At 43.9% G+C, this 15,635-nt stretch overlaps 1 protein-coding gene across 1 annotated transcript in view; it reads left to right on the top strand.

Annotated features, from left to right (window-relative positions):
- Positions 1–15,635, top strand: part of LOC143285211 (synapsin-like) — a 127,875-nt gene that overhangs the window by 57,931 nt on the left and 54,309 nt on the right. Inside the window, exons 2-3 of the mRNA XM_076592457.1 lie at positions 5,077–5,647; positions 14,618–14,826. Of these exons, the coding sequence (XP_076448572.1) occupies positions 5,567–5,647; positions 14,618–14,826 (290 nt within the window). The 5' untranslated portion in view covers positions 5,077–5,566. The remainder of the gene's footprint in view (positions 1–5,076; positions 5,648–14,617; positions 14,827–15,635) is intronic.

Genomic DNA, 15,635 nt, shown 5'->3' with positions numbered 1-15,635 from the left:
AAACCGCAGAATAACTATCAATTTTTGGCTGACATATGGATTTTTTTTCAACCGCATTTGTTTCAAGCTGTTAATGATGTATTGTGCCTGAAAAGGCCGTTAGTGTTGTCAGTGGGAGGCCAGTTCTTGGCCGTGTGTAAGATAAGATAAGATAAGATAAGAATAACTTTATTATCTCCAACTGGAGAAATTTGGTCCGGTGCATTATCTCAACACAGACAAGTAAACAACATGGGGACCATAACTGTAAAAGTCAACAACAGCTTTTACGAATATTACGAAGATACAAATGTAAAAAATATCTTATACACCGTTTCATACATACATCCACACACTGCAGGTAATAACTAGTATTCTTAATGTAAGAACAGAAAGAATTAAGAAACATTATTTGAATATAATTATAAACATAGCCTACTATACTGCACATTGATTATAATAGACAGATAAGATAAGAATAAAAATACGTTACGGAAAACCGCAACCAGATAATCAGCACACACCCGCACCCACCCCACACACGCGGATTACAGCCTGAACTGTATCAGTGAGAGGCCAGTTCTTGGCCATGTGTAGCCTGAACTGTGTCAGTGGGAGGCCAGTTCTTGGCCATTTGTTCCTGAACTGTGTCAGTGGGAGGCCAGTTCTTGGCCATTTGTTCCTGAACTGTGTCAGTGGGAGGCCAGTTCTTGGCCATGTGTACCCTGAACTGTGTCATTCATCTGTCGATTTTTTTTAACATTTCATGAAAACACCCTGCTTTTGTGAATCAGTCCTTAACTTTTTGTGACGTCTATATACTGTTGTGTTTCCTGGACCTGTTTGGCTGGCTGGCACACGGCGTTCCTTAACTTTCTGTGAAGTCTATATGTTGTTGTTGTGTTTCCTGGACCTGTTTGGTTAGCACAAGGCGTTCCTTAACTTTCTGTGAATTCTATATGTTGTTGTTGTGTTTCCTGGACCTGTTTGTCTGGCTAGCACAAGGCGCTCCTTAACTTTCTGTGAAGTCTATATGTTGTTGTGTTTCCTGCACATGTTTGTCTGGCTGGTACAAGGCGTTCCTTAACTTTCTGTGAAGTCTATATGTTGTGTTTCCTGGACCTGTTTGTCTGGCTGGTACAAGGCGTTCCTTAACTTTCTGTGAAGTCTATATGTTGTTGTTGTGTTTCCTGGACCTGTTTGTCTGGCTGGTACAAGGCGTTCCTTAACTTTCTGTGAAGTCTATATGTTGTTGCTGTGTTTCCTGGACCTGTTTGTCTGGCTAGCACAAGGCGTTCCTTAACTTTCTGTGAAGTCTGTGTATTGTTGTTGTGTTTCTTGCCGTTCCGGCTTCCTTCCTATATATGTTCACTGACAACTGTTCGTTCTCTCTCTCTCTCACTCTCTCTCTCTCTCTCTGTCTTGGCTGTAAATGCTTTTGACAATAAATCATCAATCAATCAATCTCTCTCTCTCTCTCTCTCTCTCACACACACACACACACACACACACACACACACACACACACACACACACATTATATATATATATATCAAAACGTGACAGTGTCGTTGCCGCAAAAAGACAAAAATGGTCCCAGGAAAAATAGTTCATAGTTGTTGATGTGTTTTTTTTTTACATTGTTTGTTTGTTTGTAGTTTACAAACTGATGTTCCTTGCTTTACGTCATCCGCAATATCATCCTGAGTTTTACCATGGCCTGAGAATATGTTGGGGTTCCTTTGATCATTGTTCATTCTTCAAAAGGGACCTTAGCTGCCAATAATACACCTTCTTTTTATATCCCCGGGGCAACATCACTGACGACATTGACTGGCTTGGCTATTTTTATCTTCTTTTTTTTCATCAAACAAGATTTCTGTTTATTGTTCGTAACGTATATGCCATGAATATCCCAGGTTCAAAAGCTGTATGACAATGCATTGTCCTAGGTCTGATTCATTTGCCCGGTGCTTAGCTATGGTTGTCACAGAAGCGTCAGGGATGTACAAGTTATGAGAGAACGTGGAACTTGGCCAACAAGTTCCATCAATGGACGTGGAACTTGGCCAACAAGTTACATCAATGGACGTGGAACATGGCCAACAAGTTACATCAATGGACGTGGAACTTGGCCAACACGTTACATCAATGGACGTGGAGGACTTGGCCAACAAGTTACATCAATGGACGTGGAACTTGGCCAACAAGTTACATCAATGGACGTGGAACATTGCCAACAAATTACATCAATGGACGTGCAAGCCTTGGCCAACAAGTTACATCAATGGACGTGGAACTTGGCCAACAAGTTACATCAATGGACGTGGAACTTGGCCAACATGTTACATCAATGGACGTGGAAGACTTGGCCAACAAGTTACATCAATGGACGTGGAACCTGGCCAACACGTTACATCAATAGACGTGGAACTTGGCCAACACGTTACATCAATGTACGTGGAACATGGCCAACAAATTACATCAATGGACGTGGAACTCGGCCAACAAGTTACATCAATGGACGTGGAACTTGGCCAACACGTTACATCAATGGACGTGGAACTTGGCCAACACGTTACATCAATGGACGTGGAACATGGCCAACAAATTACATCAATGGACGTGAAACTCGGCCAACACGTTACGTCAATGGACGTGGAACCTGGCCAACAAGTTACATCAATGGACGTGCAAGCCTTGGCCAACAAGTTACATCAATGGACGTGGAACATGGCCAACAAGTTACATCAATGGACGTGGAAGACTTGGCCAACAAGTTACATCAATGGATGTGGAACTTGGCCAACAAGTTACATCAATGGACGTAGAACATGGCCAACAAGTTACATCAATGGACGTGGAAGACTTGGCCAACAAGTTACATCAATGGACGTGCAAGCCTTGGCCAATAAGTTACATCAATGGACGTGGAACTTGGCCTACAAGTTACATCAATGGACGTGGAACTTGGCCAACAAGTTATATCAATGGCCATTCGGGTCATACGTGTCCTAATCTGTCCTGTGCTTTAGGTAAACTGGACGGACTGGATTCTGGAAACTGATGATATCGAATCAAAGGGAAAAAAAGGAAGAAAGAAAAGAAAGGTGGATACAGACAGAAGAATATATTGAGCAGCACCCCCCTCTCCCCTCCCCAACGCCCCTCCCCCCCCCACTCCCCCTCCCCCCACCCCCATCTCATTTCTGGGAGACACCAACCCAGACTAATCCCCCGGGGGTCTGAACGCGAGGGGGTGGGGGTGGGGGCAATGTTTGTCCATCCCACCGGACAAGAATTGCCAACGATCAATACGTGAGTCCCCCCGTCACCTCTTTTTTACGCCCTCCCTCCCCACCACTGCCAACTGGCAGGCTTCTATTGGGAGGGGGGGGGGAGAGACAGACAGAGACAGAGAAACAGACAGAGACGGAGAAAAAGTGAGAATTATAGAGAGGGACAGAAGACAGAGACAGAGACTGGGAGAAAAAGACAGGGGAGTGGGTGGTGAGTTAGACAGAGGCTGGTCTTTGGAACTTTTCTTCTGCAACGGAATTCTATTCCAGCCTGCCCCCTTCCCAGGCCGAGCCTTTGTCGATTAAATGGATTGGGGGAGGGGAGGAGAAATGAGAGAGGTAGTGGTGGTGGGGGTGGGGGGAGACATGGAGAGGGGGTGGGGGGGGGGGGTTGGGAGGAGAGACATGGAGAGAGGACACGCGCAACACCCAGCCGAACGATCAATGAATGTCTCCACTGATCAATGGTCTCCCCACAGAACAATCACTGTATCCAAACTACCTTGCCTGCACACCTTGTACCCCCCCAACACACAACACGTCGCCTGTCGGAGTTCCACCCCCGTTCTGTGCTACTTAAAGACAGTGCACGGAGAGAAAGACTGGGGGGGGGGGAGAGAGAGGGGGGGGAGAGAGAGAGAGAGAGAGAGATATTCATGAGGAGACAGACAAGGAGAGAGAGGGAGGGTGGGGGGGGGGGAGAAAAAAAGAGAGAGAGGAGGTAAATATCATTATACAGAGGGAACTTGACAAGTGACAGTTTATTGACAATAGCTTCTTTTAGCCGTTATGCAAAGAGGGGTGCAATCACTGCTAATTAGAAGGGGGGAAAACGAAGAAAAATACGGCGCAAAAAAAGAGGAGAATGAACAACGAAGAATCACAAACCATACAACATCCACGGACAGACAGACAGACAGACAGAGAGAGAGAGAGAGAGAGAGAGAGAGAGAGAGAGAGAGAGAGAGAGAGAGTTAATTCCGCACAATAACCCAGAGTTCAATATTTTTTGTGGTCACGGGGGAAAGGTTTCTCAGAGCCAGCTGCTGTAGCAAAGCGTTATTGTCTGTAATGTTTTGTAGCCTGCTTGCTCTTTCTCTCTCCACTGACTGGCTCACACACACACACACACACACACACACACACACACACACACACACACACACACACCACGGAGTATCTATATTGGCACATAAAGTGGGAAGACCTTTAAAGACGGTGGCATGATGACTGTGGCTGAACTTTACGGAACGTCTTTGGTTGGATCGTGCGGTGGACGTAGTGTCAGAACATCACTGGGTGTCCTGCTGCCATTTGGAAAGCTGACAAGGTTCACACCACCAGTTAATCTGTTATATCAGATTCTGACTCACCCTCCAATTCGTGAATACAACCCCCCCCCCCCACCCCCCACCCCCTCTCTCTCTCTCTCTCTTGCTCGCTTTCTCCCTGTTTCTCTGTCTGTCTGTCCCCATCCCTCTTTCTCTCTATGTATAGTGTGTGTGTGTGTGTGTGTGTGTGTTGTGTGTTGTGTGTTGTGTGTGTGTGTGTGTGTGTGCGCGCGCGCGTGTGTGTTGATGACGTCATGTTTTTAGCCATGACTGTTAAAGTGACGTGTGTGTTAATGACGTCATGTTGCTTTAAGCCATGATGATTTAAGTGACGTGTGTGTTTATGACGTCATGTTGCTTTAAGCCATGATGACTATTAAGTGGCGTGTGTGTGTTGATGACGTCATGTTGCTTTAAGCCATGATGACTATTAAGTGACGTGTGTGTGTTGATGACGTGATGTGCAGAACGGGAGGACGTCAGCAAGCGGCAGTCACGTGACCACCAAGACGCGAGGAACAACTGGAGCAAGAAGGACAACAGCTCCACACCCTCTCCACTCTCACCCACACCCCCGTATTTGGCCTTAAGCACACGAACGGGAATTCCCACTAGCACACGAACGGGAATTCCCGACCTCTGTGCATCCACCAGAGAAAGCAGAAAGCACTTTGAAGTAGTGCTGTGAAACGTGGCCAGTCCATCACCTAACACAACTGTGCACTGATCTCGTCCAATGAACAGACGATCATACAAAATGTAGTGCTGTGAAGAGCTTCTCAAACACGATCTACTGACTACGACGAGCACTTCTTGAAAAAAAAAAGAGAGAGAGAGAAAAGAGAAAAGACGACTGTGACGTCCATCTGTGACCCCTGTGTCCCCCACGTGCACAAAGCTCACCCCTCCCCTCCCCCTCCGTGACGTGAGCGGTGTGACGTCATCAGTGTCGTCACCATGTCGTTCTCCAGCTTCCGGGAGAACTTCTCCACAGGGATGACCTACCTCAAGCGTCGCTTCTCCTCCGGCGACCTGCAGGTGACGACACTGACCATCACGTCTTTCGGTCATCACTGTCACTTTCATCCTTCTCTCTCTGTGTCTCTATGTCTGTCTCTCTCCGCTGCTGTGTCTTTCTCTCTCTGCCTGCCTGCCTGGCTCTGTCTCTCTGTCTCTGTGTTTGTCTCTCTTTCTCTCTCTCATGTCTGTTCATTTCTCCTTTCCCCACCCCCCTTAATACTTACGTGGGCTGGATGAAGAAAGCATGTCTACTTTAAATATTACCCTCTTCAATTGAAATTATTCATTCATTCATTTATCCGTTCTCTCTCTCTCTCTCTCTCTCTCTCTCTCTCTCTCCCCCACGCTTCCCCCCTCCCTCCCTACCCACCCACCCACCCACCCAACCAACCACCACCACCACCACCACCACTTCATTGGCAAGTCATAAACTGTGCGTACTCTCTACGACCGAAAAAAACAAACCCACACGTGAATGAGGCAGCTGACATTTCAACTACCAGTCTCACACTACGTTTAATGGCGTTTGCAATGGCATCTGAAACGAGGAAAAAGACGTTCATCTGATCAACCCGTCCTGTTTGACGTCAAGCGAAGTAGAAGCAAAAGAGAAACGTGAATGTGGTTCTCAGCGAAGGGAAAGGTTACACACGTTGTGTGGTTGAACAGCTGAGGAGATGGGAACGACTTTTGAACAGCACTGTCGGAGATAGAAGTGTAACCCCACACCACCGTCCTACTGGTGCTAAAATGTCAATGGTAATGCCGTGTACGCCTGGAGTGCCTGTTCATTGCCTTAGAAACAGGCTTCATTCAGAGACCGAGAGAGGTTTTGCCATCAGCATGTAAAGATTTTTGAATCAGTATCAACAGTTGGCCCGATGCTAAGGGTATCCTGACTGTGTGTGTGTGTGTGTGTGTGTGTGTGTGTGTGTGTGTGTGTGTGTGTGTGTGTGTGTGTGATTTAGCCTGTAATGATTAGTGTGTGTGTGTGTGTGTGTGTGTGTGTGTGTGTGTGTGCGTGTGCGTGTGTGTGTGTGTGTGTGATTTAGCCTGTAATGATTATAGACGAGGGTTTCGAATATACTTAAAAATACAAATCTGCGTTTAATAATCTGAATTGTTTAATTTGTAGTAAAAACACGACACGCAACGAAATATTCAAATACGTTTTCTTTTACACTGTCGTACGAACAAGAAAGACTTTTGTGTACGTCTCGTAACTTGGCAACTCAAGGTGACTCCTGGCAATTTTGCATTGTTAGGGCAGGGGAAATTATTCCAACAGAGCCACTCCCAAAAGGGTTCTAAATTCACCCGAACGTAATTAAATGATTTTTGAAAGACCCCATGTAAGTCTCTGTGTAAAATCAATTACCAAAAAGATTATTTTTGAAGTGAGAAGATCGTAAAATCGGACGATCACACGTCGTTTCGCCACAGATTATACAGCAGGCCGATACAAGCTTTGTTTGCGAAAAGTATATAGTGTATAGTTTCTGTAGTCCTATACTTAACTGAGCAATAGAGGCTAAAATAAAACACAGAAAACATACAATATGTGCAAGTTTCCTGTCAATAAACACGATGTGTGAAGCGGTGAAGCTAAGCTTGTCCTGATTTCGAGAGGGTACCCTTGTGCTAAAGAATGGAACTCCGGTACAACCCTTTTTTTTTTTTCTTGGGAACATGTAATTTAAACGAGTTTACCACACACCGAGGAACATTTCAAAAGCAGACACCATCATTCCTGGGGGTGTGGGGGACGGGGAGCAAAGGGGGGAGGGGGGTAGACAGGTCTCCCGTCCTTCAGGACTTGTAGGCTTCCGTCAACAAAGCCGGCTACGACTGCTGAACTAAAACATTTGCTGGACTGAGGAAACAGACTGCCGAAATCATCAAAGTGTCTGCCCGTGTGATTCTGTGAATCGTTATGCCAAAGCTAAGAGTATGTCACTGTCAGCGATGTCGTCTGTTAACGGTTTATTGTCGTCGTTATCATTAAAATAGTCTGAGTGTTCTCTTGGGCAGCAGTGTAATGACCCTCCTTCCACTGTAAGGTTGACACTATAATCACAATAATCATCATCATTTACAATGCTGATCTACTGTTCGTCATCAACTATATCATGAATGCTCATCAGTAACAAAAATAATGCTCATCATTAAGAATACTTGTTTACTGTCTGCCATCGACCATATGCTGTACGTTTCTAAGAGGAGGGGAGCTGACTTACAGCTAGGAACTACAAGGCTCACAAATAGTTAAGCACCACTTCGGGCTTGCACACTTTTCTTCTTGGGTGCATGTTGAAGTGGTGCTGTACTGAGGACAATGTCTTGGTGCATGTTGAAGTGATGCTGTACTGAGGACAATGTCTTGGTGCATGTTGAAGTGATGCTGTACTGAGGACAATGTCTTGGTGCATGTTGAAGTGGTGCTGTACTGAGGACAATGTCTTGGTGCATGTTGAAGTGATGCTGTGCTGAGGACAATGTCTTGGTGCATGTTGAAGTGGTGCTGTACTGAGGACAATGTCTTGGTGCATGTTGAAGTGATGCTGTTCTGAGGACAATGTCTTGGTGCATGTTGAAGTGATGCTGTACTGAGGACAATATCTTGGTGCATGTTGAAGTGATGCTGTTCTGAGGAAAATGTCTTGGTGCATGTTGAAGTGATGCGAAGTGGTGCTGTACTGAGGACAATGTCTTGGTGCATGCTGAAATGATGCTGTACTGAGGGCAATGTCTTGGTGCATGTTGAAGTGGTGCTGTACTGAGGACAATGTCTTGGTGCATGTTGAAGTGATGCTGTACTGAGGACAGACAGCACTGTATACAGTCAATGAGATCAGCACAATGTCTTGGTGCATGTTGAAGTGGTGCTGTACTGAGGACAATGTCTTGGTGCATGTTGAAGTGATGCTGTACTGAGGACAGACAGCACTGTATACAGTCAATGAGATCAGCACCACTCATAACCACGGGCGTTTTCCTGCGATGCTTCGCAATGAAAATCCACAGCTATCGTTCACAAGCCACTGGTTAATTGCAACTGCTTGGCTGAAACATCGATTTGTCAAACGCGCGTAAATAATGCACGTGTGTTTCAACTAACCCTTCGTGCTTTCAGTCAGAGGAAGATTACAAGCAGCCTCCATCAATTGAATCATCTTTTCATTTATTTACATTAAAAAAAAAATTGCATGGTGGTCCTTAACTCTGAAATCTATGTATGTGTGTCATCAATTGACTCAGCAATTGTGTGATAACATCTCAGCAATTATTCAGACAATCAGAATATACTCGTAACATAAACCCAGATATTCTCAGTCATGCGGAGTACACATGATAATGTGTGGATGTCACAAGCACAATGATGAATGACAAGGTTCGTCAACACAGGTGTTAGTCTCGACAGTCTGAATAACAAGTGTTGCGCAATTAATGTGAAGCAGTGGCTCTGTGTGTGTGTGTGTGTGTGTGTGTGTGTGTGTGTGTGCGTGATATCTGTTTTCACGAACCCATAACGATTAACGGAAACCACAACGAGGGTTAAAAACCAAACCAAACTGAGTATAGGGTGTGCGAGCTGTAAAGTGATACTGTGTGGGGAGAGGGGGGAGGGGGGGAGGAGGGGGGGGGGTGCGCGCATACGTGTCCTCTTAAGAGCAAATAGGAAAATGGTCTCTTAATTAAATGGTTTTATCGCAGTTCTTGATAGAAACAGAGACAGAGAGAGAGAGAGACAGAGAGAGAGAGACAGACAGACAGACAGAAAGGGGAGGGAGAGACAGAAAGACAGACAGGGAGAAAAACAATGATAGACAAAGTTAACTATAGAGACAGAGAGAGTAACAGATACAAAGAAGGACAGAAAGACACAGACAGAGAGACAAAGAAAGAGGGACAGAAAGAGCAGAGAGAGTGACGGACGGAAAGAACAAACAAAACGCCAGGGAAATTGCCTTTTACCACGTTTGGTAATTTGATTCTCGTCGCAGAATTGATAACCTGCTGAGATTTGCGAGGAAACTTACTTGGCACAGCAGTTTGCTTGAAGAGAGCCCGAACAATCAGAAAGGTATTGATTCCCCAACAACACACTCCACTACCTTCTCTCTCTCTCTCTCGCTTTGATGTTTGCCTTTCATTTCGGACCGGTGTAGCAAATTATTTCGCCCCTCCCCCCTCCTGAAAAAATCCTCTGGGAGCGGTGTCCGCATGGTAATGACCCCCGGATGAGAAAGCCCACATACCAACCGGGAATTTCACTCCTCCCCCTCCCACTCCCCCCACCTCCGCTACTTCATTGGTGGTCTGGGTGCTAGTCTTTGGAATGAAGCGATGAACGGACAGCCTGTTCACGCCCAAAGTGCTGACCTGAAAGTTCACGGGATTCATTTTCTTGTAGATATTCTGAAAAGATCTCTGACTGTTTGTAATTTTATACTGAATCCAATGTTCAGAAGCGCGTGGTTACTTCAGGCAGCCATGTGTGCGTGTGTGTGTGTGTGTGTGTGTGTGTGTGTGTGTGTGTGTGTGTGTGTGTGTGTGTCTGTGTGTCTGTGTGTGTCTGTGTGTGTGTGTGTGTATGTCTGTCAGCATGTGCGTGTGTGTGTGTGTGTGTGTGTGTGTGTGTGTGTGTGTGTGTGTGTGTGTGTGTGTGTGCGTGCGCGTATGCTACATGCACCTGGCATAATGATAATAATAATGATAATTAGTATTTACATAGCACTGAACCTTGTGCAGAGACAAATCAAAGCGCTTTCACACCAGTCATTCACACGCATGCATAACTCTAAAGTGGAGAAACTGAAGATACGGAAGAGGCAGGGGAGGGAGGCTATCTTGGGAAGAGGTGGGTTTTAAGGCCAAACTTGAAAGAGCTGAGTGCAGAGACCTGGTATCCCTTCAACAAGCCGCTTACAGACTGAACCAAACAGGACGATCACAAAGAATCGAACACAACTCACCGACATCCAGCGTCAATCTGTCTGAACATCAACCAGATCCACTCATCCCTTGCAGCTCATGTTGGGCAGAATCGGTCACACGACGACACCTTTAGCTCATGTTGTTGGGACAGAATCGGCCACACGACGACACCATTGTAAACTTCAGCCTTCTTCAGTGTGCAGTTTGTTCACACAGAGAAAGACAGGTCACCGATGGTTGCTGAGTAACGTTCGTGCATTTCTTTGTACTTCTTTCTCCATGCGTTTCTCACCAACATGGCCGTAAGCCGCGTGGGCTTTCTTTAATACACCTTTAATTCCTTCACTACGGGGAAGACGTTTTCTCGTGGTGCCAAATAACGCCTTTAATTCCTTCACTACGGGGAAGACGTTTTCTCGTGGTGCCAAATAACGGGAAGGATTGGACGAGTCATGGAAAGCCATGTCCCTTCACAAGTTCGTTGTCGTTTCGGGATCTTTTGTGGAGTAGGCGACGGGGTTGTAGGATTTCATGACGATGTGTTTTGTCCTGTTTCTTGAATTAAAACGTTTAAACACTGCCACTGTCATTGTTAAACAACGTTTAAACACTGTCACTGTCATTGTTAAACCACTTCACTGGATCACCGGGACGATTCAAGTTGTGATTTCTTAAAAAAAAATTCGGTCTTCTTTCTTTCTGTCCACCTTTATCCAACACTCTCTGACCGTGCCACCCAGCAAACTGCCCGCAACATCTTGCAAATCCAACCTTCTTTCCACACAAACCTTTCAAACCAGGCCCACACAGTCAACCTCTCAGCGACTTCAGCCGTGTGGTTCAAACCGTGAAAAAGCTGCATGCTGCACGCCTGATAACTTTGTGAACTGTACTCACACATTCTACGACTCTCCGTCGTCGTTTTAGCATTGTCTCCCCCTTGCAACTTTGCACGTTTTTTTCCACATCGGTTTCAGGTGTGTTGCTCGTGTTGTACTGTCCAGGTTGACAGGCTGTTGTGCTAATAGTGACTCCGTGTTTGTGAAGCGCTAAAGGTTTGGTCTCTGACCGAGGATAGGCGGTATATAAGTTATTATCTTGATATTATGCTGTGGTATAATCGCACTAAAGCATCCTAAATTCAGCTCCAGGAATTTAGTATGTTTAAGTACGACATTACTGTTCATTCCGTCCCAATTTAGAATTCTGAATTCAGCTCCAGGAATTTATGTTGCCTTATGTTGTTAAGAACAAAACTGACTATTTAAAATGCGTGTAATATGTAATGATGATGATAAAAATAATGATGAAGAATGATAATAGTTATTACTATTAGTATTATAACAATAATAACCCCAGATCCTAATCCTGATCCTGAATAATAATAATAATAATGATGACGATGATTATCAAAATGAATGGTGTTTATATAGCGCATTTCTCTGAGAAACTTCAGAATGAGTGCGCTGGTTAACACGCATTCAAAGTGCAGTCACGATGGATAATGACTTGGCACACACAGCCATACAGACACGCACCTGTTCATTACAGATCATTACTTGTTGCCAAGACTTGTATATCTCACTCTCAAATGTGGATATCAATAACTGACGTTATCACGTTAACGAATTGTTAGATATCCCTGTGTGTGTGTGTGTGTGCGCGCGCGCGCGCGCGCGTGTGTGTGCGCGCTACCCTCGTATATAAATAGCAGTATCAATCACCTTTAAAGAATTGTTTTTAACTATTAGAAATGTATATGTGTGTGTCGGGTGGGGGGTTCCCACCCTCTTATACAAATACCAATAATAGGCATCATAAAATCTTGTTAAAATGATACTAGAAATGTGTGTGTGTGTGTCCCACCTTCATATATAGATAGCAATAATCATCATAATATATTGTTATAAAAAAAAGAAGTCAGAAATGTGTATTGTGTGTGTCCTACCCTTATATATAGATAACAGTAAAAATCATCATAAAATTTGTAAAATGTTAGAAATGTGTGGTGTGTGTGTGTGTGTGTGTGTGTGTGTGTCCCACCTATCCTATATATCTAAGATAGATGTCAATAAGAATCATCATTATATCATGTTAAAATGAATATCAGAAATGTATGTGATGTGTGTGTCGCATCCTTAAACATACAAATATCAATGATAATCATCATATTAACTTGTTAGAAAGTGTCACAGGTGTGTGTGGTGTGGTGTGTCCCTTCCTCACATATAGATAACAACAATGATCATCATAATGCCATGTTATAATAAATGATATCAGAAATGCATGATATATATCCCACACTCACATATAAATAACAACAATAATCACCATGATAACTTGTTATAACAAATATCAGACATGCATGGTGTATATACCATCCTCCCATATAAATAACAATGATCACCATGATATCTTGTTATAACAAATATCAGACATGCATGGTGTATATCCCATTTTCACATATGAATAACAGTGATCACCATGACATCTTGTAAAAACAAATATCAGACATGCATGGTGTATATCCCATTTTCACATATGAATAACAATGATCACCATATCTTGTTATAACAAATATCAGACATGCATGGTGTATATCCATCTTCACATATGAATAACAATGATCACCATGATATCTTGTTATAACAAATATCAGACATGCATGGTGTATATACCATCTTCACATATGAATAACAACAATTATCACATGATATCTTGTTATAACAAATATCAGACGTGCATGGTGTATATACCATCCTCCCAAATAAATAACAATAATGATCACCATGATATCTTGTTATAACAAATATCAGACATGCATGGTGTATATACCATCTTCACATATGAATAACAACAATGATCACGATGATATCTTGTATAAAACAATAATGATCACCATGATATCTTGTTATAACAAATATCAGACATGCATGGTGTATATACCATCTTCACATATGAATAACAACAATGATCACGATGATATCTTGTTATAACAAATATCAGACATGCATGGTGTATATACCATTTTCACATATGAATAACAACAATGATCACATGATATCTTGTTATAACAAATATCAGACATGCATGGTGTAAATCCCATCTTCACATATAAATAACAACAATGATCACCAAGATATCTTGTTATAATGAATAATATCAGACATGCATGATGTATGTCCCATCCACATATGTAGATAATGACAATGATCACCATAACTTGCCAAAACACGTCACAAGTGAGAGTTGTCTGCCCCACCCTGACATATAAAGAACAATAACCATCACAATACCTTGTTATAAAACATGTCACAAACATGTGCTGTGTGTCCCACTCACACATATAAACAACAATAATCATCATAACATCTTAACAGAAGCGCGCTGTGTGTCCCACTCTCACATATAAATAACAAAAATAATCATCTTAACAGATCGTTTTCTTTTCAATCGCCAAAGACGTGGAACAAGCTCCCTGATAACGTCCGTCATTCTGATTTCCTCGCATCTTTTAAATCTTGTCTCAAAACCCACCTTTTCCCTCAGCAATAAGTTCAATTGTGGCAGGTCCACTTCCTTTGCGTTAGCTGTGCTTGACTATGTGTGTATACATATGTATGTGTACATAACTACATGCATGTATATGAATGTGTACTGTGTGTGCATGTGTTTATGTAAGTTTGTGCCTGCCTATGTGTGCGTATGTGTTAGGGTAGCTGTTAGATACACATGTATGTTAAAATGTATGTATGCAGTGTGTGTGTGTGTGTGTGTGTGTGTAGTCACATTTTGGTGTGTGTGTATGTAACATTGATGCAGTTTTATGTTAACAAAAGCGTTTTTGTAAAGCACCTAGAGCAGATTTCTGGATAGTGTGCTATATAAGTATCCATTATTATTATTATTATTATCATTAACATCTTGTTAAAATGTCACAGATGTGTGTGTTGTGGTGTGTTCCACCTTCACATGAACATAATAACAGTAATCACAACACCTTGTTAAAACACCGTGTGACACGTGTGTGCTGTGTGTCCCTGTGACCAGGGGGAACTGGACGACGTGGAGCGGGTGTTGCCTCCCTCAGTCCGCAAGGGGCCGTCACCCAGCGCCCCCAGCTCCCCCTCCCGCCCCACCCCCGCCACCTCCATCGGCCAGCGAGCTCTCTCCTCGTCCTCGTCGTCCTCAGGGAGAGGCGGCTACAACAAGGACAGGTGCAAGATCCTGCTCATCATTGATGACCAGCACACAGACTGGTGAGTCGCTTGTCTGCTGGAACGGCCACAGGCCAACCTGATGTGGCTGTGTGTGTGTGTGTGTGTGTGTGTGTGTGTGTGTGTGTGTGTGTGTGTGTGTTTCCTGATGTCACTGGCACTCAGTGTGTGTGTGTGCGCGCGCGCACGTAATCTAGAAAAAACAAACTAAATCAGTGTATGCACTGCATCAGTGGTGGTTTTAATGGGTTTAATTCATATCATGATTTATTTAAGTCACCCGTCGTAGTTACAGGTGTCCAGCAACGATTCAAAAAAAAGAAAAGAAAAAGACCATACATCAGCATCAAGTCATAGTTGTACTGAGTAGTAACTGCCGTCATTCTTATCCTTAGGCTTTTGTGGTATTTATTTTGTTTCCCTTTCCAAGTTTGCTTTGTATCAGTCAAAATTCCATGGTATTCATCGTGATTATTTGATATTGTTTATTGGTTTTTTTTTCTGAGTTCGTATCATCTATTTAAAACACATGCCAATTGTTAAATTGCGTGCATGCACTCTCAGTCTCTCTTTGCCAGTGTGTGCCGTGTGTGTGTGTGGGGGGGGGGGGGGTTGTGGGTGAATCTTTTCTCCTGCAGGAGAGCAGTGGGCTGGACAGGGATACCGTGACCTGTAGTGTCAGGACTCCTTTCTCCTGCAGGAGAGCAGTGGGCTGGACAGGGATACTGTGACCTGTGGGGTCAGGAATCTTTTCTCCTGCAGGAGAGCAGTGGGCTGGACAGAGATACCGTGACCTGTGCGGTCAGGACTCTTTTCTCCTGCAGGAGAGCAGAGGGCTGGACAAACAGAGA

Source organism: Babylonia areolata, chromosome 8 (genome assembly GCF_041734735.1).
Source record: "Babylonia areolata isolate BAREFJ2019XMU chromosome 8, ASM4173473v1, whole genome shotgun sequence".
In the NCBI taxonomy this organism is placed as follows: domain Eukaryota; kingdom Metazoa; phylum Mollusca; class Gastropoda; order Neogastropoda; family Buccinidae; genus Babylonia; species Babylonia areolata.
Note: the sequence above shows the minus strand (reverse complement) of the source record. Positions and strands in the feature narration are given on the sequence as shown.